The sequence below is a fragment of the Limanda limanda genome, chromosome 12, assembly GCF_963576545.1.
Source record: "Limanda limanda chromosome 12, fLimLim1.1, whole genome shotgun sequence".
Taxonomy (NCBI): domain Eukaryota; kingdom Metazoa; phylum Chordata; class Actinopteri; order Pleuronectiformes; family Pleuronectidae; genus Limanda; species Limanda limanda.
In genome coordinates, this window is record NC_083647.1 from 26,801,093 (window position 1) to 26,828,793 (window position 27,701).

Here is a 27,701-nt window from a genome sequence, read left to right on the forward strand (position 1 = left end):
ACTGACAGACCCGGGAGCGCGCCCCCGCCGTGCTGCCTTCACTGACCGTCGGAAATATCACCTTTCAGCTACAAATCCTCTTTTTTGATCACCTCAAAGTGACAAAACAAGACTGATTCTTTTTCTGTTGTTTTTTTACATTTGAAGAAGTGGTCGCCAGTTACTTCAATTATTATTGTATTTGGCTACAACGATGTTTACATTACGCTTACCGCAGGGTGACCATGACTTCTCTCTGTGACATGCTGCGATATGAGGACTTGGAAAGGGTTAATAAGGTATACGTTATGTCATAAACTTTATGGCACAGGTAGTTCCTTAGTTCTTAAAACAAATATGTGCGTAGCCTTGTATCTTTGTCGGGGTCTCTGATTGGTTGTGATTGGTCGTTTATTCAATCAATCAATCAATCAATCAATCAATCAGCACATTAATCACATGAGGAACATTTAGTCATGAATTGCAATTAATTTGTAGTTTATCGATGGGCTCTTATGCGTCAGGACTCAGCTCTCTGTAATGTTCGAGTTATTTCAGTGCACCTGAAGGCACCAGAGGTTCTGGCGCGCACGCACAATAACATTGAACGTGTGCATGACGTCATGACGTAGCGTCTCCACGCTTACTATGAAGCCTTATTTAAAAATTAAGAGAGAGAGGGGGAGGGGGCGGGGAGAGAGAGAGAGAGATAAATAGAGAGAGAGGGGGAGGAAGAGAGAGAGAAAAATGCATCACACTAGTAAACATTGTCACGTTTCAGACTTTATTAGTTAATCAATCACCTGAAATAAAGTTCAATGGCCCCTTTTTCAAAATAGTTTATCTTAAATGTGGATTTCATCAAAATATAAATTCTCGTTTTAAAATTTCAAGTTTTTTTTAATAGTCACTTTGTCACTGTGTCGTTTTCTCAGTGTTTTCAAGAAGCAGTGAAACTCGCAGACGCACAGAAGAGACGAACCACAGAGAGAAACAGAGGATGAGTCATCGCCGCATTGAATAATAAAACATCTTGTGACAGTTCTAGAGAGAACTCAGTCACCTGCGCTGTTTTTAATCAGGACTCAAAGTAGAAAATATGAAATATAAGAATCAATTTAAAGACATTCTGCTCTTTGATATTCAGCTTTTAAAACAAACAGAAAAAGCTGAAACTTATTCACGCAAAACAATTTTTGGACGAGATGTCATTTCGATGTTTTATCCTTTTCAACAACTTTACTTTCACCTTCTTCTTCAATAAGCATTTATGAGTGTAGCCGTCAGAACACATTCATAATAATAATAATAATAATTTTAAAAGACTTTATCATTCATTTAACTTTGTCTATGAAGATATAAGTCATATCCTTACACCTCAATTGATGACATATTGTATATAAATACATTAATAAAACTGAATCTGCTTATAACTGCATATTTCTTCTCATCATTATCATATCAACACATCAGACATGAAGAGGAGCTGCCAAGTGATTCTTTGACCAGCAGAGGGCAGCAACGTGATAAAATGAATGAAAACAACCGAGAGCCAATAGAATGAACACAGGACATCATACAGGACCGGAAACAGTCGTTTCTCCCGCAGGCAGTGAACGCACCTCAGAGGGATGAGGATCCAGAGAATATTTCATAAATCACACGTTAGCATCAAAAGGTAACAGAAGCGAACGAGTGCATATCGTCCGTGGACAAGCGGAGGTGCATCCGAAGAAGAGCCTGTAAATCCCTGAAGATGCTCAATGTCCACATGAGCAACGGATACAATGAAAAGCAACAGACAATCAAATCAGATCAAAGCCCTTCAATCAAATCAGATCAAAGCCCTTCAATCAAATCAGATCAAAGTCCTTCAATCAAATCAGATCAAAGCCCTTCAATCAAAGATCAAAGTCCTTCACATTTGCACGGATACTATTGACATCAACTTGAGGAACCTGTTGATGCCGAGGCAGGAGACGATTCCTCTGCTGCTGCTTCCTGTCGAGGAGACGAGAGGAGGCCACGCCCAGGAAGGAGCCGACGCCCACGCGACCCCACGGGGTGAAAGGTCAGCAGCTTCTCCTCAAGCCGACGGTGCGTGCTCGTCTTTCCTCCTGACTTGGTGAAGGCCTGGCGGAGGAGGAGCTGTGTGGACTCAGCCGTGGTCGTCCAGGTTGTAGAGCAGCACCTGGTGGCCCGGGGGGGGGCCGGGACCCGAGCCCAGGCCGTACAGGCACCCGGCCGCCGGGCAGCAGGGCAGCAGGCCGTAGTGCTGCAGGTCCTCCAGGCCGAACGCCGGAGAGCAGCGGTCTGTCACCAGCACCTTCACCCGCTTCCTGTCCGGGTACATCAGCCGCCGCTGCCCACCCGCCCCCAGGACCTCCTCTTCCTCCTCCTCCTCCTCCTCCTCCTCTACATCATCTTCTTCCTCCTCCTCCTCTTCTTCCTCCTCAGCCTCCAGCTCCTCCTCCTCATGGTGGATCTTCCTCAGCAGGTTGTTGATGAGGACGGAGCGCCGCAGGTAAGCCTCGGGGTCGTCCAGGAACCGGAGCTTCTCCAGGGACAGCTTCAGGATGCAGCCGCGGTCCTCCTGCAGGATCAGGTGCTGCAGGACCGAGAACACATCGGGGGATCGGTTACGGGTTTTAAACTGGAGACTTGGCAACTTTAACCAGAACAGTTCAGAGAGTCCAAACAAACAAAGGTGGCACGTCACTAGGGGCGGAAAGTTAAGCTCTGGAATTTTGAAAAAAGAAAACTACGCAAATTTAACGCTGAGCAATAAAAACATCATTCAAAACTCTATTTTAAAGATGTATGGAACGTTGAGTTTCAACCCTCCACTGGTCATTCTTCCATCACATGCACAGATAACTCCCAGCATCCTTCACTCTACAGCAGGGCTACTGAGGCCTGCTGTAGAGTGAAGGACTAGTCAGGTAAGTTTCCATGATATTACTGGGGAAATATATTAGCATGCTGATTGAGGATTGTTCATCTGTTCATCTAGACTATTTCCATTCATTTATCCATCAATTGTAAAATATGTTTACAGACGATTCCAATTGTTTGGCTAACTATTTATATCTCTGGCATTGCATTAGTGTTTTTTTACAAACTTTTTTCTCATCTTATTCTACAGAACAATGCCACGTGCACTCTCTCATGTGTGGAGACATTTCACCCCATCCAATGTAGAAGGAAAGGCTGTGTACATTTGCAAATACTGTGCAAAGACCTATGTTAAGAATGACACAACGATGCAGAAGCATATAGTCAAGTGCCCAAAGTTTCCTCAGGGCTCAAATCAGCCTATGACACAACAAAATGTTTATATTTATGTATGACGATGTAAATACAGTTAGTATAAATTACCCACAACATTTCCAGTTTATTCCCGTATATTCCCGTTAATTCCTGTTAATTCCCGTTAAATATTCCCGGAATTTTGCAACCCTACACGTCACACAGGTTTACTCTTTAACATCACACGATAAGTAGTTTGATGTTTCTTAACAGATTTCCCAGAGAATAATTCATAGAGGTTTAATATCCAATAAAATGGGCCTTGGTGGAGAAACGAGCTCTACTGAGGAACCTCCTACTCATCACAGTAGGTTCAATTGATCATATCTGTCCTGTAACTATCCCTGTGACACATGATCTGGATTTTATTGTGATGAATATAAAGGTTGAATCCATAGAGATGAAGAACCAGCAGCTTCAGCTCAGGGTTCCTGAACACAGCAAATCAAATCACGCTGAAGATTGTTCTTACTTTTTGAAAATATCTATGTAGGCCTCCGTGTAAATCCTCCTCCTCCGCATATTTCCTCTTGAAGTAGGCAACTTTCGACGTTGTTGAATGGTTGGTTCTCTCTCTCACGGGGAAGGAGGCTGCGGAGGGCGAGAAAACACGGATGAGACGACACATCCGACAGAAGGAAGATCGGGAAACATGTTGAAATATCTAAACGCTCGGCAAAGGAACTTTTACAGTCTGACGGAGCTAAACTAGACTTTTTAAACCTGAGTTGGATTTAAAGACACTAATAGACATGTTGATTTTCTTGAGTAAATCTGTATCAACCAAAAACTCGATCCACAATGCATATATTAAACAGTGTATTGTTCATTTTAAACTCAAACAATGAATGACAAATGAATCCAAGTGGCCACTAGGGGTCCCTGTAAGGTCCACGTGAACATGCATAGTGTTAATTTGGAGAAACTCGAGGGTCACCTGCTGCTGGGGGTCCTCAGCCGGCGCTCAGCTCTGCAGACGAGAGGGTGAATCAGAGCGTCTGATCCGATCTGAGCCTCCACATCACCCTCAGGATCCTGCAGGAGTCCAGAGAGGAGGAGGAGGAGGAGGAGGAGGAGGAGGAGGAGGAGGAGGAGGAGGAGGAGGAGGAGGAGGAGGAGGAGGAGGAGGAGGAGGAGGAGGAGGAGGAGGAGGAAGAGGAGGGAGAGGAAGAGAAAGAGGAGGAAGAGGATGAGACTGAATGAACCAAAACATCTGAACAGGCACAGAAAGTAAAAATAACTCCTCTGTCGTCCCATTGGTGTCAACATGTGATCTTTGATATGTGGAACTTGACTTATTATCCCACAATGACCAACCTGTGAAACCTGGACATACATATACATATATATACATATACACATATTGAATTCCTGATTTTACATATAACTTAAAGCAGACAACAGCCCTCAAAAACCCAAAAAAACAGTATTTAAAATTATTCATAAGTAATGAAAGGAACCACAAATAAAACTATTTTATTAAATGTTTTATTTGTTTCATTATGTTTCTCAATATTTGCTCTTTTTTTTAGTTTATTTGCACATTTAAAAAAATGAATAGCAACTCGATTTGATCCGTAAGTTGTTAGTGTGCTGTTTATTGTGTGTATTGTGTATATTTGCACATTAAGTGTGTAACTGGAACGTCCTTGTTTATCCGTTTATTCACATCTTTACCTCGAAATGAACAAACCCAAATAATCTGCTGCCCTCAGAAGCTGATTTGGATTCATGAAAGAGCTGAGGGAGGAGAGATAGGAGGGTGTGTGTGTGTGTGTGTGTGTGTGTGTGTGTGTGTGTGTGTGTGTGTGCGGTTATTTAAAATGCCATAAATCAATCATGAAGCTTTATCGTTGACAGAAACATTCGCTCCCTGAAGCTGCTGCAGTGACTAACACAGTTTTTAACATGCAACTGAATATTTAATCTGTGGGAGAACGATGATGGACGAGTGTGAGCGGAGACAGTGAGGGTGCGTGGGAAGTGTGTGTGTGTCTGTGTGTGTGTGTGTGTCTGTGTGTGTATGTGTGTGTGAGTGTTCATGCTCTGGCTCCTTCTGCAGCAGATATGAAAGCAGAATCATAAATTCCCAATGAGCTTCCTTCTTTAGAAACTGGTCTTTCTGTGTCACAGCTCAGGTGAAACACACAGAAGAGGAAAAACTCAACGATAAAGATCAGAATTAAAATTATGTTTTTTACACAATCTGCAGAACACGAAGCTGCTTGTGAGACAAACCACCTGTTTGTGTGTCTGTGTGAACAAATTGTTTATCTTAACAACAATCACTGGATTTGTGCAGGTTCACATTTTGTATTTTTAAGGTTTAACTTCTGAGAGTAAATGTTTATTTCTGGGTTTTTAAATGTTTTTCTGTTTCTTTGATTCCATAAAGACTTTGATTTTTAAAATGATGTGTTGTCCTTGTGCATTTCTGTTTCCTGTGAAATGAGCATCATAGATACACTTACCTTCACTGCGGTTTAACATGCAGCTGCTGCAGCCGATACATCCGAACAATGTCCTCCTGTCTCTGTCCTCCACAGCCTGTCCGTCCCTCCGTCCAGCAGCAGGTGTCTCTCGGTCCCTCCCTCCTGATTCCTCCGGTCCTCGGCGAGACATCCACCGTCCTCTCCCCGACTCAGCGACGCTCCCGCTCGGCCTGAAGTCGTGGCCTCCCCCGGTGGCTTCCTGCAGACACACGGACGGAAGCAGCGAGCAGCATCCTGAAATATCCCGCTCCCCCCGCGCCCTGATTGGTCCAGCCGGAGGCAGATGTGTCCTGTTGCTAGGAGACAGAGTCAGCGCCTCCTCATCTCTCCGGCGACAGAGAGGAAGGTTTCCTGACTTCAGCAGAACGCGATGAAGATGAGGAGGAGAAGACGAAGAGGAAGAGCAACGTTCATCTTTTTCTTTGGCAGGTTTTTCCCTGTTGTAGTTTTATTTCTTGTAGTTTCTCTCTTGTTGATAAAGAGCAGAAGACGTCACAGCTTCTATAAGTGAATATGAGCTAAACAAGTGACATCTGATTGATTGGTCACTTGTATTTCTTACATTTATCATTTATTAAAGCATTGTTTATCGTCATTTTGCATCATTTTGCTTCATTAATGTTGTGCGTTTTTAATTTTTAGCATCTGTGGTTGTTTTGCATATTACATTGAAATAAATGTGAAAAATAAGATAAAACGTTTTTTGACAATTTTGACAATAAAATGACAAATATAATGTTTAGAAGGATCTAAATGAGCTGATTTATCCTCAATCTAAATACTTTGATCTAAGTCTTTATCTTATTTCTAAAAGTATAATGGAAAGATCACGTCGGAACATTAACGTCACGACAAATGAACATTGATGAGGTTTTCATGAGCCATTTTGAAAAGTAACATGAAACTGAAAAAGACAAAACGTGATTTTTCCAACATGAACAAATGAAGAAACAGAAACAAACTGAATCTAACGAAGCTTCTGCTGCCAGAGATTTGATTTAACTGTCTTTAAAAACACACGAGATTCTTCCTGTAATCTCTCGTCTACTCTCTCCAAAGAATTAAAACTGGAAATCTCTACTCCACCACCAACAAAGAGGGGGGGTGTGTGGGTGTTTAGTTGTTTATTGTTGTGTGGTGTTGTGTTGTGTGAGCATCAAAGCCTCAGAACTCAGACATCTGAGCAGAGATTAGAACGGACAGAAGGAAAAAGGAGAAAGCAGATGGCAGACAGACCGGCCCTCAGCGGGGGGGGGGGGCTTCTGGCTTTTATTGGCAACGACAAAAAACTTGGTACAAAAAGTGCTTTTGTGGATGCTGTGGGTTGGGGGGGGGGTGGGTGGGGAGGGGGGGGCATGCACGGCGGCCCGGGCCAGGGGGGAGGAGCCACGGGTCAACACGTCCTCGTCCCACGGGACAACAACATGGAGGAGGACGGAGGCTTCATGCAAACGTCTTCTGTGTGGATTCGATTCATCTGGAAATGTTACAGGCACTTCATCAGAGTCTGCACAGCTGTGTCACATCTGTAATACGAGTCGGGGGGGGTGTGTGTGGTGGGGGGGGGGGGGTACACAGCAGCATGCAGATGTGCAACCACCAGAGGAATCCTGGAGACGTTCAGGAACACTCGACATCGACCATTTAAAAAATATAAAGAATAGATATTATAGATTCTGTACAAGTGGACATGCAGAGAACACGAATCAGACTGGAAACAAAGATGGACGCCACGTTCTGAAGGTCATAGCTCCGCCTCCTCCATGTCAGCAGATGGGACATGGACCCAACTAAAACATCTAAGAAGTACTCTTTGAATGAATTTTAGGAAGTTCTGATCACACTGATGTTTGTTCAAGTGTTCAAGTCCCTAATAAGTGTGGTTTTCATAAGTTATTTGATCATAAACCGGCTGATGACTGGCTCCTGATTGGTCGAGAGCGTGTGGCGGCTCCACGTGACTCGTGTCTGGGACGTTGTGTCTTTAGTTTCTCGATGTGTCGTCCATATTTATTCACAGTCGATGGTTCGCACTCACGTCTGAAGCTGATTTTAAAATCTTATAACAGCTCATAAGACTCATCTTCCTCGATGAAGATGATGAAGACAAAAGTGATATAAACAAAGTGATATGAAATAGTTTTATATTTAAAGAACTTCTCCACGCGTGCTTCACTTATTCCTGAAGGAGTCGTTGTTATTATGGGCTGAATGAATATATTGATTGATTGATTGATTGATTGATTGATTGATTGATTGATTGATTGATTGATCGGATCCACGATGAGACGAACGGATCAGAAGAATCTCAGCTGAGGTTTGATGGTTAAAACAAATTAATGCCTTTGTTCTCTGGTTGAAACGTGTACTTCTTTTATATTAGTTGTGCTTTTTTTTTTATCCTGTTGTGTTGCCAGTACTTTCAAATGATTGATTTTGTGCGATATCATTTGGGATTTGTTATCATCTCATCTGTCGTTTCTAATTTGTTGTATTTGATTTGAAAGGACTTTGTGTTATTTAGCTTGTTTCCTTTTTGAAGAAGATGATGAATTTACCACCGAGGCTTCGTCGTCACGGGTGTGGAAGCGGCGGACGCTCACACAAACATCTCTGCTGCGGCGGGTGTTTGAACCCCCGAGGGTTTTGGAGTAACTACAGTAAACAGCTATAATCCCCACCCCCCCCCCCACCCCCCCTCCTCTGGGCTGAGCTGCTGCGTATGACTCAAGAGTGAAAGAGGATGAGCCTTAATGGCATCGCACTGTACAATGCTACAGCTGTAACTGTACCAATTACCACATAGAGACGCACACACACACACACACACACACAGATACACACACACACACACACTCACAGACACGCACACACACACACACTCACAGACACGCACACACACACACAGGGTAATTCATTGCATGTTATTCACAGCTGCAGTGAGAGATTTAAAGCCTCTTTTCAGCTCAGTGTGGACGGTGTTGGAATGAGCTCCGACTCGTGAAGGAGACGCAGCCAAACAACATGGTTCAGTGTTGATGACTGGGGGGGGGGAGGTGAAGGGGGTGTAGGGGGTGAGGAGGGTGAGGAGGATGAGGGGGGTGAGGGCTCTCATCCCATCGGGGTTAAGAGTCTCCAGCTGCTGGTCTTCCTGCAGTTACACGAGTGTCAGGAGGATATGAATGAATGTTGAATATGAATGAGACGCCCTCCTCCTCCTCCTCCTCCTCTTCCTCCTCCTCCTCCTCCTCCTCCTCCTCCTCCTCCTCCTCCTCTTCCTCCTTCCCCTCCTCCTCCTCTTCCTCATGAAACATCTCCTCTTCCTCATACTTCCACTCTCCAGCGTTTCCTTCCACAGGAACCAGGACACCCGGCTAAACATTTCTCGTGTTATTCATCCGATCGTTTTAAAAGTCCAGATCTTTTTTAAACTGACTTCAGATCAGGAAACGTTTCAGACATTTCATCAAATCTGTTGCTTTTGATTTTGTTAACATCTGTCTGTTAATATTTTGTGTGTTTTTTATCCCATCTTACGGACTTTCTTCTCTTTATTATAACAGCTCAGACGACTGAGGGTTTGTTGCCGTGCACGAACGTAACAAAACAGTCTCAAAACAGCTTCATTCTCTTTGCGAGTGTCTATGTGGACTTCTTGAGGATGTGCAGAAACCGACGGGAGCATGAAGCAGTCGACATGCTCATGCACAAAAAGCTAAAGTATCTCCGTCCTCATTGGTCTCGTTCATTTCATTCTCGGTCTCTTTGTGTTCAGGCGGTTTGATAAAGACCCGGTGGCTCTGCAGGAGACTTGAACCGTTTGAGAGCCGGTTGCTGTGCACGTTTGTGCATCTTTGATTTGCAAATCTTATCGCAGGTCATTTTTTCGGGGACATAACTTGACTTGCATTCATTTCCAGAAGTTTCCCAAACTAAACTACAGCTTTTGTTTTTAACGGAAATATGTCTCTGAAAGGATCCTGTGACAGAAACAAAGACAACGACAGAAGAGGACGAGTTCCCGGCTCCTTGAGGCTGATGGAGCTAAAACCATTTCTGCTCTAAACCTTCAAGTCTACAGAAACATTAACGATTGGACGACAAAAAGAAAGTTGGAGAATCGTGCAACAGAATCCAAATTCAAAAGCTTCATTGTGCAACATCTGTCTTTGATTTAGTTAATTTGATTCATCAGTAAATATGTATTTATTCTGAAGGTCCATCAGCCTCCAGGAGCAGATGAATTTGTTCAGGTCTCCACAGAACAAGGTTGGATTCCCCTCCAGGTTTGGACGGAGGTGAAGCTCCACATGCATCGTCCTGTCAGTCCTTTTCTTTCCTCTCATAAAGAATAAACTTCCACCTAGATCAGAACCCGGCTCCGGCCCGGCGTTACGCCTCCAGCAGGACGTGCCAGCGGCAGACCTGCTGACCTCGACTCTCCTTCATGTCCTGCCAGTGCAGCTGCTCCTCCTCGCCGCTGCTGTTCTGACCCAGAGAGATCCAGCCCACCATCTCCTTGCGCTTCATGCTGCGCCGGCTGTAGATGGACACCAGCAGAGTGACGTCCGACAGCTGGAACAGCGCCACCTGGAACATGAAGGTCTCCTTGTAGACCGGGTTGGGCTGGCCGCGGCGCACCGAGGTCTTACAGCGAGAGATCTCCTGACCCATCGAGTTCAGCAGAGACAGACGCCCGTACGTGTCTGGACCGGAGGAGAAGAAGAGGAGAGAGAGAACAGATGTGAGTGATCTTGTTGTTTTGTGTTGTACTCAGCGACGCCGCTCCCAGAACGCGAACTACGCGCCGTGCGTAGGGCACCAAGTCCTGAGGGGGGGGGCACCAGAAAATAGGAAACTGAAAAATCATCATAGTTATAATAATTATGTAGCCGAGCGTTTGGTTCTATCATAGGTCCGACCTCAAAGGACACGAGAGCAGATCATGCGCTCGGGACAGCACACCCGTTGATTCTCCGCTCACTTTACAACTTCACTCATCACAGAACCCACTTCCTCTAAAACCCCCGTTTCAAAATAAGAGTCACTACCAACAACCCGCTTAGAACAGGAAATACAAATCAACCCTCAACAATAATTATTTTGATACGATTGTCTTTACTGAAGAAAAGTTTGCACTTTCAAATGTATAGTGTGTGTTGGCTATTCTACATAATATGTTTACAAAGTCAGCAAAGCAGTGAAGATTTTCTCAATACTTGAATGTGTGTGTTTGTTCTACACAGTGTGTTTACAAAGTAAAGTAAAATTGTGGGAATTTTCTGCTTCTAAATCTTTGCTTTATTGAAGAAGATTGCTAACTTGTATACTTCTGCTTTTAAGTTTGTATTTATGGATGATTATTTAATTTCTACGAAGATTTTGCACATCCCAATACTTGTGTGTATGTATGTTTTGGCTGTTCTGTGTTTACAAAGTAGATTTTCCTTTTTCGTTTTAATAAAATGTTAAACTGGCAGAAACAAACGTTTTTTTCTCGGGAGGTGGGGGGGCGGGGCATCATAAAGGAGTTATGCTTAGGGCACCAACATGGCCAGCAGCGGCACTGGTTGACCTGTTTGTCGGTGAGGGGTCTCACCTGGGGGTCTGTTGACGGCCAGGTTCCTGAAGTGGCTTCCCTTGATGAGCTCCACCGACATGCGCCCCGTGGTGGCGTTGTAGGAGAGGCCGACCAGCAGCTCGGGGACGCCGCCGTGCGTCAGGGACTGAGTGGAGGAGGCGCTGTCGCTCTGAGACACCGCGGACAGACTGAGCAGCGAGTCCACGCTCTGAGGGACACACACACACACACAGGGAGCAGGTCTCACTACAATGGGGGGGGTTCAAATATCACTTTGCACCAAAAAAATGTGCGTATTTGCATATTCATATGCTTTTATATTGGTATAATTACTATCATATATAAATATATATTATATTATATACTATATATACTGTACTATTCTTATATACTGTCTAACAATAACATTACCATCATATCATCAGTACTTTTACCATCATCTTGCCACTGCACCTTATCTACCTATTTTATTGTATTTTTATCTTGTGCTTCTGTTTTTTTATTCTTTCTACCTTTTATTTTTAATTTTATTCTATTGTATTGTATTTTATTGTATTCAAATATACCGGCTGCTATGACAACTTAATTTCCCTTCGGGGATGAAAAAAGTAATCTATCTATCTATCTATCTATCTATCTATCTATCTATCTATCTATCTATCTATCTATCTATCTATCTATCTATCTATCTATCTATCTATCTATCTATCTATCTATCTATCTATCTATCTATCTATCTATCTATCTATCTATCTATCTATCTATCTATCTATCTATCTATCTATCTATTCTTTGTAGTATATGTATAGTTTCATTATCTGTTATTATTCTCATAATTCTCAAATGACAACGGTTCTATACTTTATGTAGGAAACTGAACTACATGTCCTGTAAATGACAATTGTGTGAACCTAACTTTTAAAATTAAACCTTCCTTGACTTCCTTGGTTTCTAAAAACAAGGTCGTGACCCTTGTGGTCGAATTAATTAGTTCTTGTGTGAAGCAGCTGATAAAACAACGAGGCTACACAACGTGAGTATGAGCACGGAACAGGATGCCGACCGCAGTTCACCTAACGACCACTGGGGGCGTCATTCATTCAAAATTATTTTCTAAATGTTACATATCGTTCCTTTAAGTTAAGTCCAAAGCAAAACAAGTAGAACTCCGTCCCACCTTGAGGTTACTGCGCGGCTCCAGGACCAGCGTGGTCTCCATGGTCCCTCCTCCCGGGTGGAGTCCCCCCAGACGCAGAACCTTCTCTCCCATCATCTTCTCCCGGGACATCCTGCCTCCCAGAGCGTACAGACGGAACCTGACGGCCGACATCTGCAGGTCGGCCGGCTCCAGGCGCGAGAAGCGGAAGGTCTCGTTGAAGTGCGGCAGCGAACCCTTCTGCACCGAGGTCTTGTGCCGCTGCTTCTTGGCGGGAAGCAGGACCATGTGCACCTGCCAGGAGTCCATCCCGCTGCGAGCCTTGTCCGGGACGTCCCGGGCCGCCACCACCGACACCAGCAGCTTCTCCACCTCGGGCCGGTACTCCAGCGACAGGACCAGGTCTCCACAGGTGCAGATGGGGGGGCGGAAGGAGCTGACCGGCTGGGACGAGACCTCCTCTTTGGGAGGCTGCTCCTGCTGAGGAGGGTCACAAGAGAGAATTTAAAAAACCTGTTCCTTTGTGTTTCAGCCGGAGTCAAAGAGAGAAACCATCCAGACAAACCAGAGCATCACGGATAGTTTCTGTTTTTAAAGCTGAAACGAACTCCTGGTTTGTTACAGTTTGAGGTTTGGAACAAGTCGCTGGCTTCTTCGTGTTGTTGAAACAAAAGCTAGGATCTACAAAGAGGCTTAGCGATTTACAGTAAACCTCCGATGAGGCTAACGTCAGAAGCATCTGGGAAGGAACAGAAACACGGGAACCAGCAAAACACCACAACAACAACAAGAGGCCAACACCAGATGGAATATTTACATTCACAGGTTAGAAAAACGTCTGAATTAAAACCAAGCATCAGTGAATCAGGTGAGAATCGATTCCAGCGACAGAGAGAACGTTCCCACCGGCCTGGTGAGGCGCTTCCTTTACACCTGGACACGTGATTGGCTGAGAGATGAAGAGAGACGCAGCCGAACGAGAGCAAACAAAGAAACGGTTTCGAGCATTGATTCCTTCAGCCCACGTGTTCCCAGCACAAAGACCTTCTGAACAGAATCTCCTCGGCTCGAAGAACAGATTCACGCTCGTCCCCATAGACCCAAACGTTTCAGATTCAGGAGGATTTATCTTTTATGTGCAGGTGTTGAAACACTCCAGTTATGTTTTATTATTTGTTGTTTATTGTTCAGAACCAGAAACTCACAAGCAGCAGACGGACTTTACATCGAACAGCAGAGAGATATTTTTGTTTTATCCTCCTCACTTTCTATCTATCCTGTTTAATTATTATTTCCTTATCTTCCATTATTACCAATAGACAACATCTATACAGTGCGTTTTCAATAGATATATATTAATAATATGGATCTGATCTGATTATGGGCTTTTCAATCAATATATTGTTAGTTTTTTTGAATCTTTGCTGATATGTTTGTGTCCCTCGGTGTCACTTTGTTCAATATGTCAACGTTTACTGAGCGTAAGGTACAGTGTGTTGTGTTTTTGAAAGGAAGCAGCATCTGTTAAAGTACTATTACCACAGTAATAAAGTACAGTACTTACAGTGGCAGTAATCAGAGTAGAGGTTCTAGTATTATTAGCTGCAGTCGCACTGTTGTTATGTAACTGTAAAAATAAACTGTTCCAACGTGGTTTCCTGAGGATTGCTCCGAATTTCCAAGTGTGGTTTGGTGACTGAAAGCACGCACATGCACACAAAAACAGACACACAAAGACAAGACAAACCCTGGACTTGTGTAAAAATACCCACTTGAAAATAGCATCCACCAGAAATACATGTAGTGCATGTATTTATGTATTTACTTGTACACTCTTACACACACACACACACACACACACACACACAGTGCACATTATTCATGAGCTTGTGTTTATTCCCCAAAGCTTCGTAGTGAGAGTGAAGGAAATATCAACTATTTATATAAAACCTGGATCCGTGATTGGTTCGTGTCCAAATGAACCTGATTGGATAACGAGTGATAATCCTCGGCTGAATGATGACACCTCTGCAAAGCATGATGGGTAAACAGCTCTGTGACCCCGTTAAATAATCCCCCGGGTGTATTTGGTTTAACGTGGGAAACAATTCATTTCTGATCTTTTTTATGTTTATCTGTTAAACTGTAAATGATAAAAGCTTCAATGATGCTAAGTGTCCGGCTGCAGTACCTCGGGGCTCCAGGTGGAGGAGCTGTCCGTGATGTCATGTTGGTCGCGATCCTGCGCCGCCGGCTGCGTGTCCTCGCTGCCGTCCGCGGCCGGTCGCCTCGTGCTGGGGGCGGGACTCTCCCTGGCGTCCGATGTGTCGTGGAGAGACGGGTGGTCGGGGGGGGCGGACGACGCCCTCTCCAGTTCCTCGACCGCGGCCGACAGCGGGTCCTGGAAGCCCGACTGGTTCTGAGCCGCCATCTCTGCACAGGGAAGGCAACAGGGTGGGAAAGTCGGCATTAGCCCCCCTGGTGGTTGGTGTTAAACCTGCGGGTCAAAGGACAACTGACTGACGGGAAGGACGTCTTCTCACGGGGGGGGAGGGGGCATGTCCCGCTAGCTTCTGTACGTACAGTCGACTGAACCGAGGGACAAGTTACGATGCTCTGAGTGGCCTTCAGGTGACGTATTAAAGCAACACGACGTAACAGTAACTGAGCAACAGCGCCCCCTGCAGCCACACAAGGGAATTCACTATGACAACCACCAGGGGGAGATCTCAGCGGCTCGACTCGGCTCCAGTGGGCGGATCCTTCTCGGCTCGACCTATCCCAGGACTCATTCACGCTTCAACCATTCTGAGACGTTAACACTACATGTGTTAAAACTTGTCTAACTTCAGCCGTGTTGCTAGGTAACCACTACGAGGATGGTGACGCAGCTTTGTGAACACACAGCAAATATGTGTTCCATTTTATAATTTACCTTATAAAGATATATGCAGAGAATGTGTTGCCGACGGTCCAGGAAACACATTCACACAAATATAACGACAGAAGTTGTGTTTATATTCTGTACAAGTAAAGATTTAACAAAAAAACAAAACAGGAATTGTTACTTTGCTAGAAATCGATTGATGTTTTATCAGAGGAGACGATCGAGTGAGAATCAGAAGCTTCCTGAACCTGGTTGTGTGATCATGTGACCTGTCATGTGACCTGTCATGTGACCTGTCATGTGACCTGTCATGTGACCTGTCTCACGTCGGCCTTCAGGAGACAGAAGAACTCGGGGAACAGGTCGTACCTCAAACCGTTCTAAAGCAATTATCTCCAATTCATTGTCATTAAGATTCTTCTAAGTGTTACATCCACAGCTGCATGAGGAGGTCACCATGGCAACCAGCTGAAGTGAGTCACCAGCCCGTGTGTGTGTGTTTGTGTGTGTGTGTGTGTGTGTGTGTGTACTCTACCTTGTACATAAGTGTCTTGCACAAAACAATTTCAACAACCAGCTGCTCATATACGTTGTGTTGTAAGGTCACAGTGACCTTGACCTTTGACCTCTGACCACCCTCAAGGATTTTTTTTGCGTTTGACAACAAAATCGAATCAGTTCACGTTTTAGTCCTGATGAACTGGTGAGTACCGAGGTGTCCAGAGGCCTGATGGGAGACGTTTCACCTCCAGTAAGTTCTGTGTCTACCCCAGGTTCTCCTCCTGGCCCCTCCCAGCCCCAGGTTCTCCTCCCGGCTCCTCCCAGCCCCAGGTTCTCCTCCCGGCTCCTCCCAGACCCAGGTTCTCCTCCAGGCTCCTCCCAGCCCCAGGTTCTCCTCCAGGCTCCTCCCAGCCCCAGGTTCTCCTCCCAGCTCCTCCCAGCCCCAGGTCCTCCTCCCAGCCCCAGGTTCTCCTCCAGGCTCCTCCCAGCCCCAGGTTCTCCTCCAAGCTCCTCCCAGCCCCAGGTTCTCCTCCCGGCTCCTCCCAGCCCCAGGTTCTCCTCCCGGCTCCTCCCAGCCCCAGGTCCTCCTCCCGGCTCCTCCCAGGCCCAGGTTCTCCTCCCGGCTCCTCCCAGCCCCAGGTTCTCCTCCCAGCTCCTCCCAGGCCCAGGTTCTCCTCCCGGCTCCTCCCAGGCCCAGGTTCTCCTCCAGGTTCCTCCCAGACCCAGGTTCTCCTCACAGCTCCTCCCAGGCCCAGGTTCTCCTCCCGGCTCCTCCCAGGCCCAGGTTCTCCTCCAGGTTCCGACCAGACCCAGGTTCTCCTCCCGGCTCCTCCCAGGCCCAGGTTCTCCTCCCAGCCCCTCCCAGCCCCAGGTTCTCCTCCCGGCCCCTCCCAGCCCCAGGTGCTCCTCCAGGCTCCTCCCAGGCCCGGGTTATCCTCCTGGCTCCTCCCAGCCCCAGGTTCTCCTCCCGGCCCCTCCCAGCCCCAGGTTCTCCTCCCGGCCCCTCCCAGCCCCAGGTTCTCCTCCCGGCCCCTCCCAGCCCCAGGTTCTCCTCCCGGCCCCTCCCAGCCCCAGGTTCTCCTCCCGGCCCCTCCCAGCCCCAGGTTCTCCTCCCGGCCCCTCCCAGCCCCAGGTTCTCCTCCCGGCTCCTCCCAGCCCCAGGTTCTCCTGCCGGCTCCTCCCAGGCCCAGGTTCTCCTCCCGGCTCCTCCCAGCCCCAGGTTCTCCTCCCGGCCCCTCCCAGCCCCAGGTTCTCCTCCAGGCTCCTCCCAGGCCCAGGTTCTCCTCCAGGCTCCTCCCAGGCCCAGGTTCTCCTCCAGGCTCCTCCCAGGCCCAGGTTCTCCTCCCGGCTCCTCCAAGGCCCAGGTTCTCCTCCCGGCTCCTCCCAGGCCCAGGTTCTCCTCCAGGTTCCTCCCAGACCCAGGTTCTCCTCCCAGCTCCTCCCAGGCCCAGGTTCTCCTCCCGGCCCCTCCCAGCCCCAGGTTCTCCTCCCGGCCCCTCCCAGCCCCAGGTTCTCCTCCCGGCTCCTCCCAGCCCCAGGTTCTCCTGCCGGCTCCTCCCAGGCCCAGGTTCTCCTCCCGGCTCCTCCCAGCCCCAGGTTCTCCTCCCGGCCCCTCCCAGCCCCAGGTTCTCCTCCAGGCTCCTCCCAGGCCCAGGTTCTCCTCCAGGCTCCTCCCAGGCCCAGGTTCTCCTCCAGGCTCCCCCCAGGCCCAGGTTCTCCTCCTGGCTCCTCCCAGCCCCAGGTTCTCCTCCTGGCTCCTCCCAGCCCCAGGTTCTCCTCCTGGCTCCTCCCAGCCCCAGGTTCTCCTCCTGGCTCCTCCCAGCCCCAGGTTCTCCTCCCGGCTCCTCCCCCCCCCCTGATGGTGCTGGTGCTGTAATGTTTCCTGAGGAAGTTGGAGTTATGGAGGAGATCAGAGACTCACCTTCACAGTCCGACGGCTCGGTGCTCCCCTCCTCCTGGTCCGACAGGCGTGTGAACTTGTGGCGTCGACCCAACGCGAGCTGGGACGTCTGCGCCGGCTGCTCCGCCCCCCCGCCGCCGGGCGCCGTGCAGCGGAAGCTCTGCGAGCGCGACACGGAGATCTCAAACTGCTTCAGGACCTCGTCCTCGCTGTCGGACGAGCTGAGGCCGTCGTCGTCCCCGAAGCTGTCCACTGGAGAAACACAGGGAGAGGGGGGGGGTGACCACCGGGAAGAGCTTTGGGGATAAAGGAGTGAGAGAAAAGAGAGAGAGGAGAGAGAGGAGAGGAAATCCAGGAGGAAGGAGAGCATGAGAGCGGAGTGAGTTTCAAACAGGATCCTCAGCGTTCATCGCTGGGTCCTGGACAGACTGAGAAGGATCATTCTTAAAGGTTTTACAGGGAACTGGTTATGAAACATCAATTGGTTTCTCTCAATTTAATATTTTAGATGTGTGTCTTCTTTTTCCAAAACAAATGCACATGTTGTGTAGACATGTTCAGAGTCGAAACCTTTTCCAAACCTTTTCAAAATAAATGCAGCAGTAGTAGAATCGTAAATGATCTGTCAACCGTAGTTATTAGTTATTACAGTTTTGAATCTCCAGCAGCTGATTGATGATCACATGTACATGACCATAATTGGATAGCAACAGCTGAATGAATGACGCGCCCCCCCCCCCCCCCCCTCAAGTGCAGGTCAGCGTCGCTACCTGAGCGATCGCCATGGTTACAGGAAGCCGCTCTGTGAGTGGGCGAGCGACGGCTGATTGGTCGGTTTACTTCTGTCTTCTTCAGCTTTTCAAAGACGGCAGCGAAGTGACGTGGATCAGTGATTGTTACACACACACACACACACACACACACACACACACACACACAGACAAACACACACACACACACACACACACACACCTACACATACTGCAGCTGTATCCCTGGGTCAATCAGTCCAGCTCTAGTCGACATAAAGACGGTTCCAGATTCATAGGAGGTCACTGTGACCTTTGACCTCTGAAATCGAATCAGTTCATCTTTGAGTCCTAATGAATGTTTGACAAAATTTAATGAAATTCCCTTCGAAGGGATTCACGAGATGTTGCGTTCACAACACAAAATACATCATTTATAAAAGGTGTCTTAAAGCTTAACCTCTGACCTTTGACCACCAGGTTCTAATCAGTGATTTATCTGTGAGTCCGAATCAAAGTTTGTACCAAATTGAAAGAAATTCCCTCGTGGCGTTCTGGAGATATCGTGAACATGACGATGAGACGGAGAAACAACCAGACAACATGACGAAGATAAACAGAATGAAGCCGAAATCACAAAGAAACTAAAGTATAGTATCGAACAAATGTCATTATAATCAAATATATCAAAAAAGAATTATGTGAAAAAGTGAATTGGCATCAAAAATGACCCACTGACCATTTTCTGATAAAAATGCTGAAGGTTTAATTCATTTCAATTTAATATAACAATCAATGAGTTTCACTTGAAACCACTGAGTTTAATAAAATACTGAAAAATAAAAACATAAAACATGATGAGTCATGAACCGAAAAACAAGAACATTCAGCTGAAAAGTATCGCAGGAGTTTTCCCACAAGTGTTTTTTCTGCTTTAACACAGAAAACACAAATTACCTGGAAGTGACGAGTGAGTTTCATCGATTCGGTTAAAGCGAAGTTTCCACTTTGAGCTTTTGATCCCGAGCTGCTTCCTCCTGCTCCGGAGCGTTTCCAGCTGTGAACGTTACAGAGCGACTGCACACACGAGGGTTTTGTTTGCTCAGGAAAAACCGACTGGAAATACCAGAGGCTGCACCTGCTGCGGGGGGGGCGGGGGGGGGACGACCGACAACCCGCTGTTTGCTCACAGGTCGACTCTCAGACTCCGCCCACTCCGGGCTCCAGCGTCCTGCTGCTGCTGTCGCTTCAGATCCGATAACGAAGCCTCTGGAACCGGCTCCGACCGGCTGGGGAACATCTGGGCTGAGCAGCAGCGACTGAAGCTGCACAGCTGGATGTGTTGTTCATTTTGTTTGAGACGATTAACGCAACGAGCACAAATCACACACTCAGCTCCTGTTGCTCCTTAAGGGTGTGATATTCAGTTGACCTCTCGTGACCTTTGCTCTGTGTGTTCTCACTGTTTGACAAGTGGGAGGAAACACACAGTGTCACCGGGCGACGCAAAGAGACAAAAGCATGGAAGAGTGTTTTGTGCGTCGGTTTTATAGATAATGTTTTATACTATGAGCTGTGTGTGTGTGTGTCTGACTCACTCGATACACACAAACTCACACCCACAGAAACCTGCTGCACAACAACACACTCACTCACGTTCTGTCTCTGCTCCACAACAGTTTAATTGGGGTCACACACACACAGACACACACACACACACACACACACACACACAGACACACTCATCTCGGTGGATCTCACATGTTGTGTATTTGTTTGTTTCGGACTTTCAGACTTTTTACATAAATATAAACCAGGTGTGAACGGTTCCACGGTTCTGATGCTTTGCAGTGAAAACACTTTTTGGAAAGTTTGGACTTTTGGACCAATCACAGGAAGTAGAGACCATAGACATATATAAAGACTAGATGTCTCGTTCGACGGAGCCGGACGTCTGCACATGGCGGCCATCTTGCTACGGGGCAGCTCGCTCACCCATAGCATGGTGTTGGTAATTAACCATAACTTGCTCAATTTTCAACCGATTTTGAAACGGTTTGGTTTGTTATAAACGTCAGAGATGTAGTTATGACACTGCACACTTATGAATAATTATGTTATTTTCTAAAAAGAAATAATAATTTATGCAGTGTCATAACTAGATATCTGACGTGTATAACAAACCAAACCGTTTCAAAATCGGTGGAAAATTGAGCAAGTTGTGGTTATTTACCAACACAATGTTATGGGTGAGCGAGCTGCCCCCTAGCAAGATGGCCGCCATGTGGTGACGTCCGGCTCCGTTGGCCGGCAACGCGGCCGAGTCATCTAGTGTTTATATCTATGGTAGAGACAGAATTAAACAGTAGAAGAAGAAGAAGAAGAAGAAGAGGAAGAAGAAGAAGAAGAAGAAGAAGAAGAAGAAGAAGAAGAAGAAGAAGAAGAAGAAGAAGAAGAAGAAGAAGAAGAAGAAGAAGAAGAAGAAGAAGAAGAAGAAGAAGAAGAAGAAGAAGAAGAAGAAGAAGAAGAAGAAGAGGACTTCTGGAGTCGCTCACTCACCGAGACCCTGACGGATTCCTTGGCGTCCCTTCTTGCGGCGGCCATGTTCCTCCAGGCAGGGCAGCCCCCCCACGCGTGAGAAACACAACTTCTTGTTGATGAAGAGGAAGAGGACGGCCAACGCCACGATGAAGACGCCCACGGCGGACAGGAAGCCGATGGCCTCTGGGGTGACTGGCAGGAGGAGGGAGAGGGGACACACAATGACACACTGATCAGACCACACAAACAGACAGCCTGGACACACACCCGCACACACACACACACACACACACACACACACACACACACACACACACACACACACACACACACACACAGTACGCATGGTATATGTGACACACAGACAGAACGAGTGACACTTTAGTACGAGTTCACTTCAGTGCCTTGCTCATCAGCAGGTCAGTGCAACAGTTTACTGCATCAAGAAATGAACTGAAACATTTTATTTTTATTATTAATTGTGAGAATTTCACTGAGTAACATGAAAAGAAAAAGCCCCGCCCCCTTATTCACTGTGAAGGACACACACATGTGCAGCTAAGGCCTGAAACCGTGGCAACAGTGATGAGACTTTAGCTTTGGAGGCTAATCACACGTTTATTTACATGACAAGTATACATATATATATATATATATACATATGTACAAATATCTATATAGATAGATATAGATATGTACATAAATACAGGCATTATTACATATATGATATCATGATAAAAGATTGAGGCTAAAGCTACATGGACAATTCAGTTTTGCAGTTTTTATTTGAGTCAGTTTTTCTTTGTGTTATATTTTTGTGCGTCAGTATTTCTTTGCATTTTGTTGTTCTTTGTTTCTGTCTTTTGTGTTTCAGCTTTTCTTTTCATGCTTTTCAGCTCTGCTTCGTGTTTCTCAGTTTTTTACCTTTACTTTTTTCCCTTTTTCAGTTTTGGTTTTCATTTCTTAGTTCTCACATGAAATCAGATTCTGGTATTTGTGTAGATGGATTCATATTTCTAGGATGGGAATTGTGTGTGGTGTCTTCAATTGGTTACGATAAACTGAAACCACAATGTTCCTCACTGGTGGATGAGACTCGCTGCTGGTAAAACTCATTCCGAATCAAAAACAGTTTTTGCCAGGAAGAGATTGGCAAGAAGGAATCCAGTACCACCCTATTTTTGAAAATAAATATTTGTGGAGATCTGAAAAGAATTGTGAAGATGGAGTGAAGACAGATTTTGCAAAATAGAAAAGAGGAAGATGAAGAAGAAGAGATCAGCCGAGGCGAGAAGCAAACAGATAGAAACCAGACGCAGAGGAGAGGAGGTAGAGAAGAGACGTGGAGCGATAACGTGAGGATCTGCTCTCAACGAGGCGTCTGAGGCTCCTTCAACAGCGATGAATAGAACTGCACAGCGGGGGGGCTGGGGGGGGGGGCGCCGTCTCCTGTTTCCACGGTAACATTTCACAGAGCAGAGAAGAGAATCAATGGGAGCAAATGGAGACGAGTACACATCCAACTGAGAAGAGACGCCAGAGACAGGACTCCACAGCGTAGGTGTGTGTGTGTGTGTGTGTGTGTGTGTGTGTGTGTGTGTGTGTGTGTGTGTGTGTGTGCGTGTGTGTGTCTGTGTAAATATTATTATCTCTTACTTATTTCAATAACAATCTTTTAATAACTTTCTCTGTCTAAGAAGCTACAGACTTGAGGAGCCTTATTAATAATTAATTAATTATCTACGTCAAACACGTCACCAAGCAACAGGCTGTGTGTGTAACAGTGTGTGTGTGTGTGTGTGTGTGTGTGTGTGTGTGTGTGTCTGTGTAAATACTATTATCTCTTACTTATTTCAATAACAATCTTTTAATAACTTTCTCTGTCTCAGTTTTAAGAAGCTACACACTTGAGGAGCCTAATTAATAATGAATTTATAATAATCTGCGTCAAACACGTCACCAAGCAACACTGTGTGTGTGTAACAGTGTGTGTGTGTGTGTGTGTGTGTGTGTGTGTAACAGTGTGTGTGTGTGTAACAGTGTGTGTGTGTTATTCAGTTACTGCATGACAAGAAATGAATTGAATTTTTTGCTTATTATTGTTTATTTATCAAATACAAGTGTGTCCTTCATATTTGAAACTCTGGTTCTTAATAACCTCTGAGTCTTTTTCACTGATCCCAGTTCAGCTTCACTCTTCAACTCGCTGCAGCTGATTCTGATGATGTTGAAGTATTTTACAAACTGTCTTTAAGTTTTATGTCTTTTTTAATCGTGTTCCTGTTGATCTTCTTATTTCTCATGTGTCTGATCTGAGTGTAAATCACTTTGAGCTGCACTTTGTGTTGAAGGCTGTTTTATAAATAAAAGTTAATGTGAGTGTGACTCTCTGCTGCTGCTGCTCTCGCCCACAGAGGAACGTCTGGAAGTGTTTACACGTTATAACCCTTTCTGACTTTGACTCTTTAACCAAAACATCACCACCAGCGACTCTTTCCTTCGCCGACACGTCTGTGACGCCGGCGGCAGCGAGGAGACGATGAGGATCTGTTTCCCTGAGGGTCTGAACTACAGTAAAGGACGGTGTGTTCGGGTGCAGCCGTAAAGCGGAGCTTCGCTCTCAGCTGCTCTGACAGTCGGACACTGAGCTCAGTGTTGGAGACTCAGAGGCTCCTACTGTCTGCACCCAGATGGACAGGAAGACACCCCGGGTCAAAGTCTGGCCTCACACCTGCTGCACGCACAAACACACACACACACACACTGACACACACACAGACACACAGACACTCGATTGCCCTTCATTCAACTCCATGTGCTCCTCACATCTCCTCACGCTTCACATTTATTAGAGATACAATGATCTTTTTCAATATCCTCTTATCTTTTGTTCAATTGCAAATAATCTGTATATTGATCCATAAAACCCTGCGATCTCTTCTTCTCTGAGTCTCACACACGTCGCTTCCATCCCCGTTCACCAGATTTCACCAAGTGGATAAACGCTTCGTCATCTTGTGCTTTTAACGAAATGTGGAGAAAGAGTCTGAAACGTTGTTCAACGCTCTTGAACTCGATGAGTAAAATAATGAAGCTCGATGCTAAACTCACTCACATGGTGTAGAACCATTAACTAACAGGAAGGACAAGTCTGTTTTGAGGAAATAAGGAAATTCCAAAAACATCATAATAATAAAACTCACACAAACGTTAGAATTAGGGCCAAAAACAACTTCTCTCTCAGTTTCAGGTTTAACCGCTAAATAGATCGATCTAGATTATTCTCTGTGGAAGGAAAACCAGGACTAACAATAACAGTTTTCAAACACAAACTCTTGAAATACAAGTTATAGACATTATGACTTCTCTTTTTTAACCCGATTCTCGTTAAATACGTCAACGATGAGTTCACTAAGAATTCTCTGCAGAATTTCTTGTTGTATTCTCACATTGGAGGAACGATTTTTTTACGAGTGGGCTGGCACAAGAAACTGGATTGAGATTGTCCTGATATTTGCGTTGATGAAACATGATGCAAACATACCCAACGTAAAATATGGAGAATGAATGAACTGAGGAGGCGTTTGACCCAGAACTCAACGAGACGCAGAGAACGAAGCAGCGGCAATAAAAGATTCACGATATCTAATCTGCGACAAACACGAAGCTGAAAGCCTGTTTGTGTTTGTGTGTGTGTGAATTCTTAATCCTGATCCCCTCATTACTATGCAGCTGCTGACTTTCCAACCCGACTTTGAAGTGAGGATCTCCAGAAGAGGGAGAAGAGAGCACTTTGATGTGAGTGTTAGATTAGGCTGGGGGGGGGGGTGGAGAAGAAGAAGAAGAAGACGGCGACGTGGCAGCGGCGGAGGAGAAGGCCACGACGTTACCGCTCATTAACGAGAGACACAAGACTTCCCGAAAAGGACGAACACGCGGCTTTGTACTCGATTCTTTCTTCTTTTTGAGCGATTGAATAAAAGAGTTCGTTCTCAGGTCACTCGTTAACGCTGGTAATTACTCGTAGGAGTCTGCGTGTGTCTCCTGCTCCTTCTGCAGATTATTACCACGAGTGAAGTGCCCGTTCAACCTGTGCCTGTGGGGGGGGGGGAGGTGATTGCTCCTCTGCGATAACCCGGCAGAGCCACTGGGCGACGCCATTTTGACGGCTCCTTCAAACGCAGCCAGAAAGTGTCCTGAGGAGCGAAGGATCCAACGGGTGGATCAGTCAAATCTATGCCAGGTTTCATTGCACGCCGGCGATGAAGCTAGCCAGCTAGCTAGCTCTGCGTGTGACTCAAAGTATACGATGCAACAGAAAGGGCAGGAAACGCTACGTAGACCCGGCGAGTCGGACCCGACTTCGTAGACCGAACGCAAAGATTCCTCTGCAGCCGCTGGACACAGCTACAGTTCTGTTCTTTGTGTCGTCGACGGTTGAGTTCCATCGTCCATCGAACCCTGGAAAGTGTGTGATATGAATGTTCTTCACGCTGCACGGCTTTTGTAGCGGTTCTGACTTTAACTTCACGTTAACTGACACACGTCCTGGGATCCTAAGCAAGACAACGCTGAGTCGGATCGGACGAGTGGTTTCGGAGAAAATCTGGATTCAGACGAGACGGACGGACAGAGATTCTCCTGTTTATTATCTGAGTGACGCTTTAAGTGTTTCTGATGTTAAACTACAGAACATAATATGAAATCATTTTTTAAACCCTATATATAAACACATATATATAAAATCAGCATATTGAACAGCCCCTTTAGAAACTCTGTTCCCCTCCAGATCCATGTGACGTTCACTGACCCTGATGCACTCGACACACAAACAGCCGGTGTTCTTGTTGTTGGGACACGAGGTCGAATCAATCGAGAAACATCAGCACATCGTGTTTCAGCCGGATTCAAACCCACTGACCACAAGACACACACACACACACACACACACACACACACACACACTAACACACACACACACACACCTGAAAATCATAGTTTCCCTGGAAACAACCCAGAGGCTCTATTAAGGTATAATGAGTTTGCCTTTTCCCACCCACACGTAAGAAGGTCTCATGTTACCATGGCGCTGTCAGTCAGTTTGTCCTGATTGGTCGGGAAGAGAGATGAGGAAGAGGAGAGATGATGAAGAGGAGAGATAATGAAGAGGAGAGAAGCTCAAGTCACCAAAACATTCAAACCTTCACTGAATGTAAAGTGAACCAACGATGCCTTCATGCACCACTGGAAACGACAGCGTCCAATGAGGTTCATGTGATAATACACGTCCTCTTATTCTTATGTTTAATCTTTAATTACAGTTACTGTCATCTTTGATAATAAAAGGTTACTGCTGTAAAATATCATGCTTTGATTTACACAAAAGTTATTTGTGGAATTCTATATATTTAACCACAACAATATTTAATGTATACATAGTATTTTATATATATATATATATATATTTGTTTAGAATCTATAGGATTTTATTTAATAGTTCAGATTTTCACGTCTTCCTAATGCGTCAGAAATAAAACATGCGTCATCACAACAGCACCATCAGTTATTCTGAATTATTGATCAGAGCCGGAGGAGGCGGAGAACCAGTGTCTTCACACGAGTGATGCTGAGGCGCCACCTGCTGGTGAAAGACTAAACTGCAGCTGCACACGACAGAAGTGGAACTAGAACTCAAACCAGGAACCATAACTCATAGAGAGGAGCCAGTTAGACAGAATGTGGAGTAACTCTGATTCAGCAAAGTGCACGAACAGTCCTCGTTCTCTTTCAGCTCTGACGCTTTGAGCAAAGCCACAGATCAGTGACTGGACTTTGAAGACATCATTCTGAGACGAGCCCTGAACCCTGAGGAACCCTGGTTCTGTCTGGTTCTCAGCTCCCAGCGGATCACAGGCCTGTGGGTTGAGCTTCGTCAGAACTTCATCATGAATCAGAAACACCAGAAAAAGATGCAAAACGACCACTAAGATGTTCAGATCAACTGCAAGCGACATAAAACTAACTATACAGTAGAAGGAAAATACAAAGACACTGCTCTTATATAATCCATCTTCTCAAACTTCAACGTGTTCACGTTCATCTCAACGAATAAATCTGCAAAACTTTCAAAAAGCAGAATTTGACACAAGACCCAGTTTAAAACGCTCACGTCACAGAAATGAAATAAGTTGTATCGACTCGAAAACGTCTGTGAATCAATTCAGATGAAAATGAAACAATATTATGAAGCATTTTTATATTTTTCACAGAGACTCACGACCATCCTCCAACTAATTAATCTCCCATAAACCCAACACCTACATCTGTATAAACCCACAGAAACACGGGGACAACATGTCAGCAGACCTCGGTCGAACCAGGATTCAAACCCTCAGATGAAAAACTCACAGTATTCAGGTGTTGAAACATTGGATTTTGCTGCTGGAGGATTTTCTTCTTCTCTGGACATGTCGCGGCTCTTTTAGAGAAATAAAAACTCTCCAACTCAGACGGAGACAAACTCGCCTCCTCCTCTTAACTCTAAACTTTATCTTTTATCCTTTCTACGAAATCTGATTCTTCGGTCTGAGCTGTTCGCCGTTTTCC

At 45.8% G+C, this 27,701-nt stretch overlaps 1 protein-coding gene across 1 annotated transcript in view; it reads right to left on the reverse strand.

The window, feature by feature from the left end:
* Positions 1 to 9,761: 9,761 nt before the first annotated feature.
* syt16 (synaptotagmin XVI) overlaps positions 9,762 to 27,701 on the reverse strand; it is a 48,984-nt gene continuing 31,044 nt past the window's right edge. Inside the window, exons 5-12 of the mRNA XM_061082209.1 lie at positions 21,114 to 21,287; positions 19,745 to 19,887; positions 19,512 to 19,611; positions 17,827 to 18,057; positions 14,709 to 14,950; positions 12,539 to 12,997; positions 11,380 to 11,569; positions 9,762 to 10,486 (exon numbers count right to left, since the gene is read on the reverse strand). Of these exons, the coding sequence (XP_060938192.1) occupies positions 10,173 to 10,486; positions 11,380 to 11,569; positions 12,539 to 12,997; positions 14,709 to 14,950; positions 17,827 to 18,057; positions 19,512 to 19,611; positions 19,745 to 19,887; positions 21,114 to 21,287 (1,853 nt within the window). The 3' untranslated portion in view covers positions 9,762 to 10,172. The remainder of the gene's footprint in view (positions 10,487 to 11,379; positions 11,570 to 12,538; positions 12,998 to 14,708; positions 14,951 to 17,826; positions 18,058 to 19,511; positions 19,612 to 19,744; positions 19,888 to 21,113; positions 21,288 to 27,701) is intronic.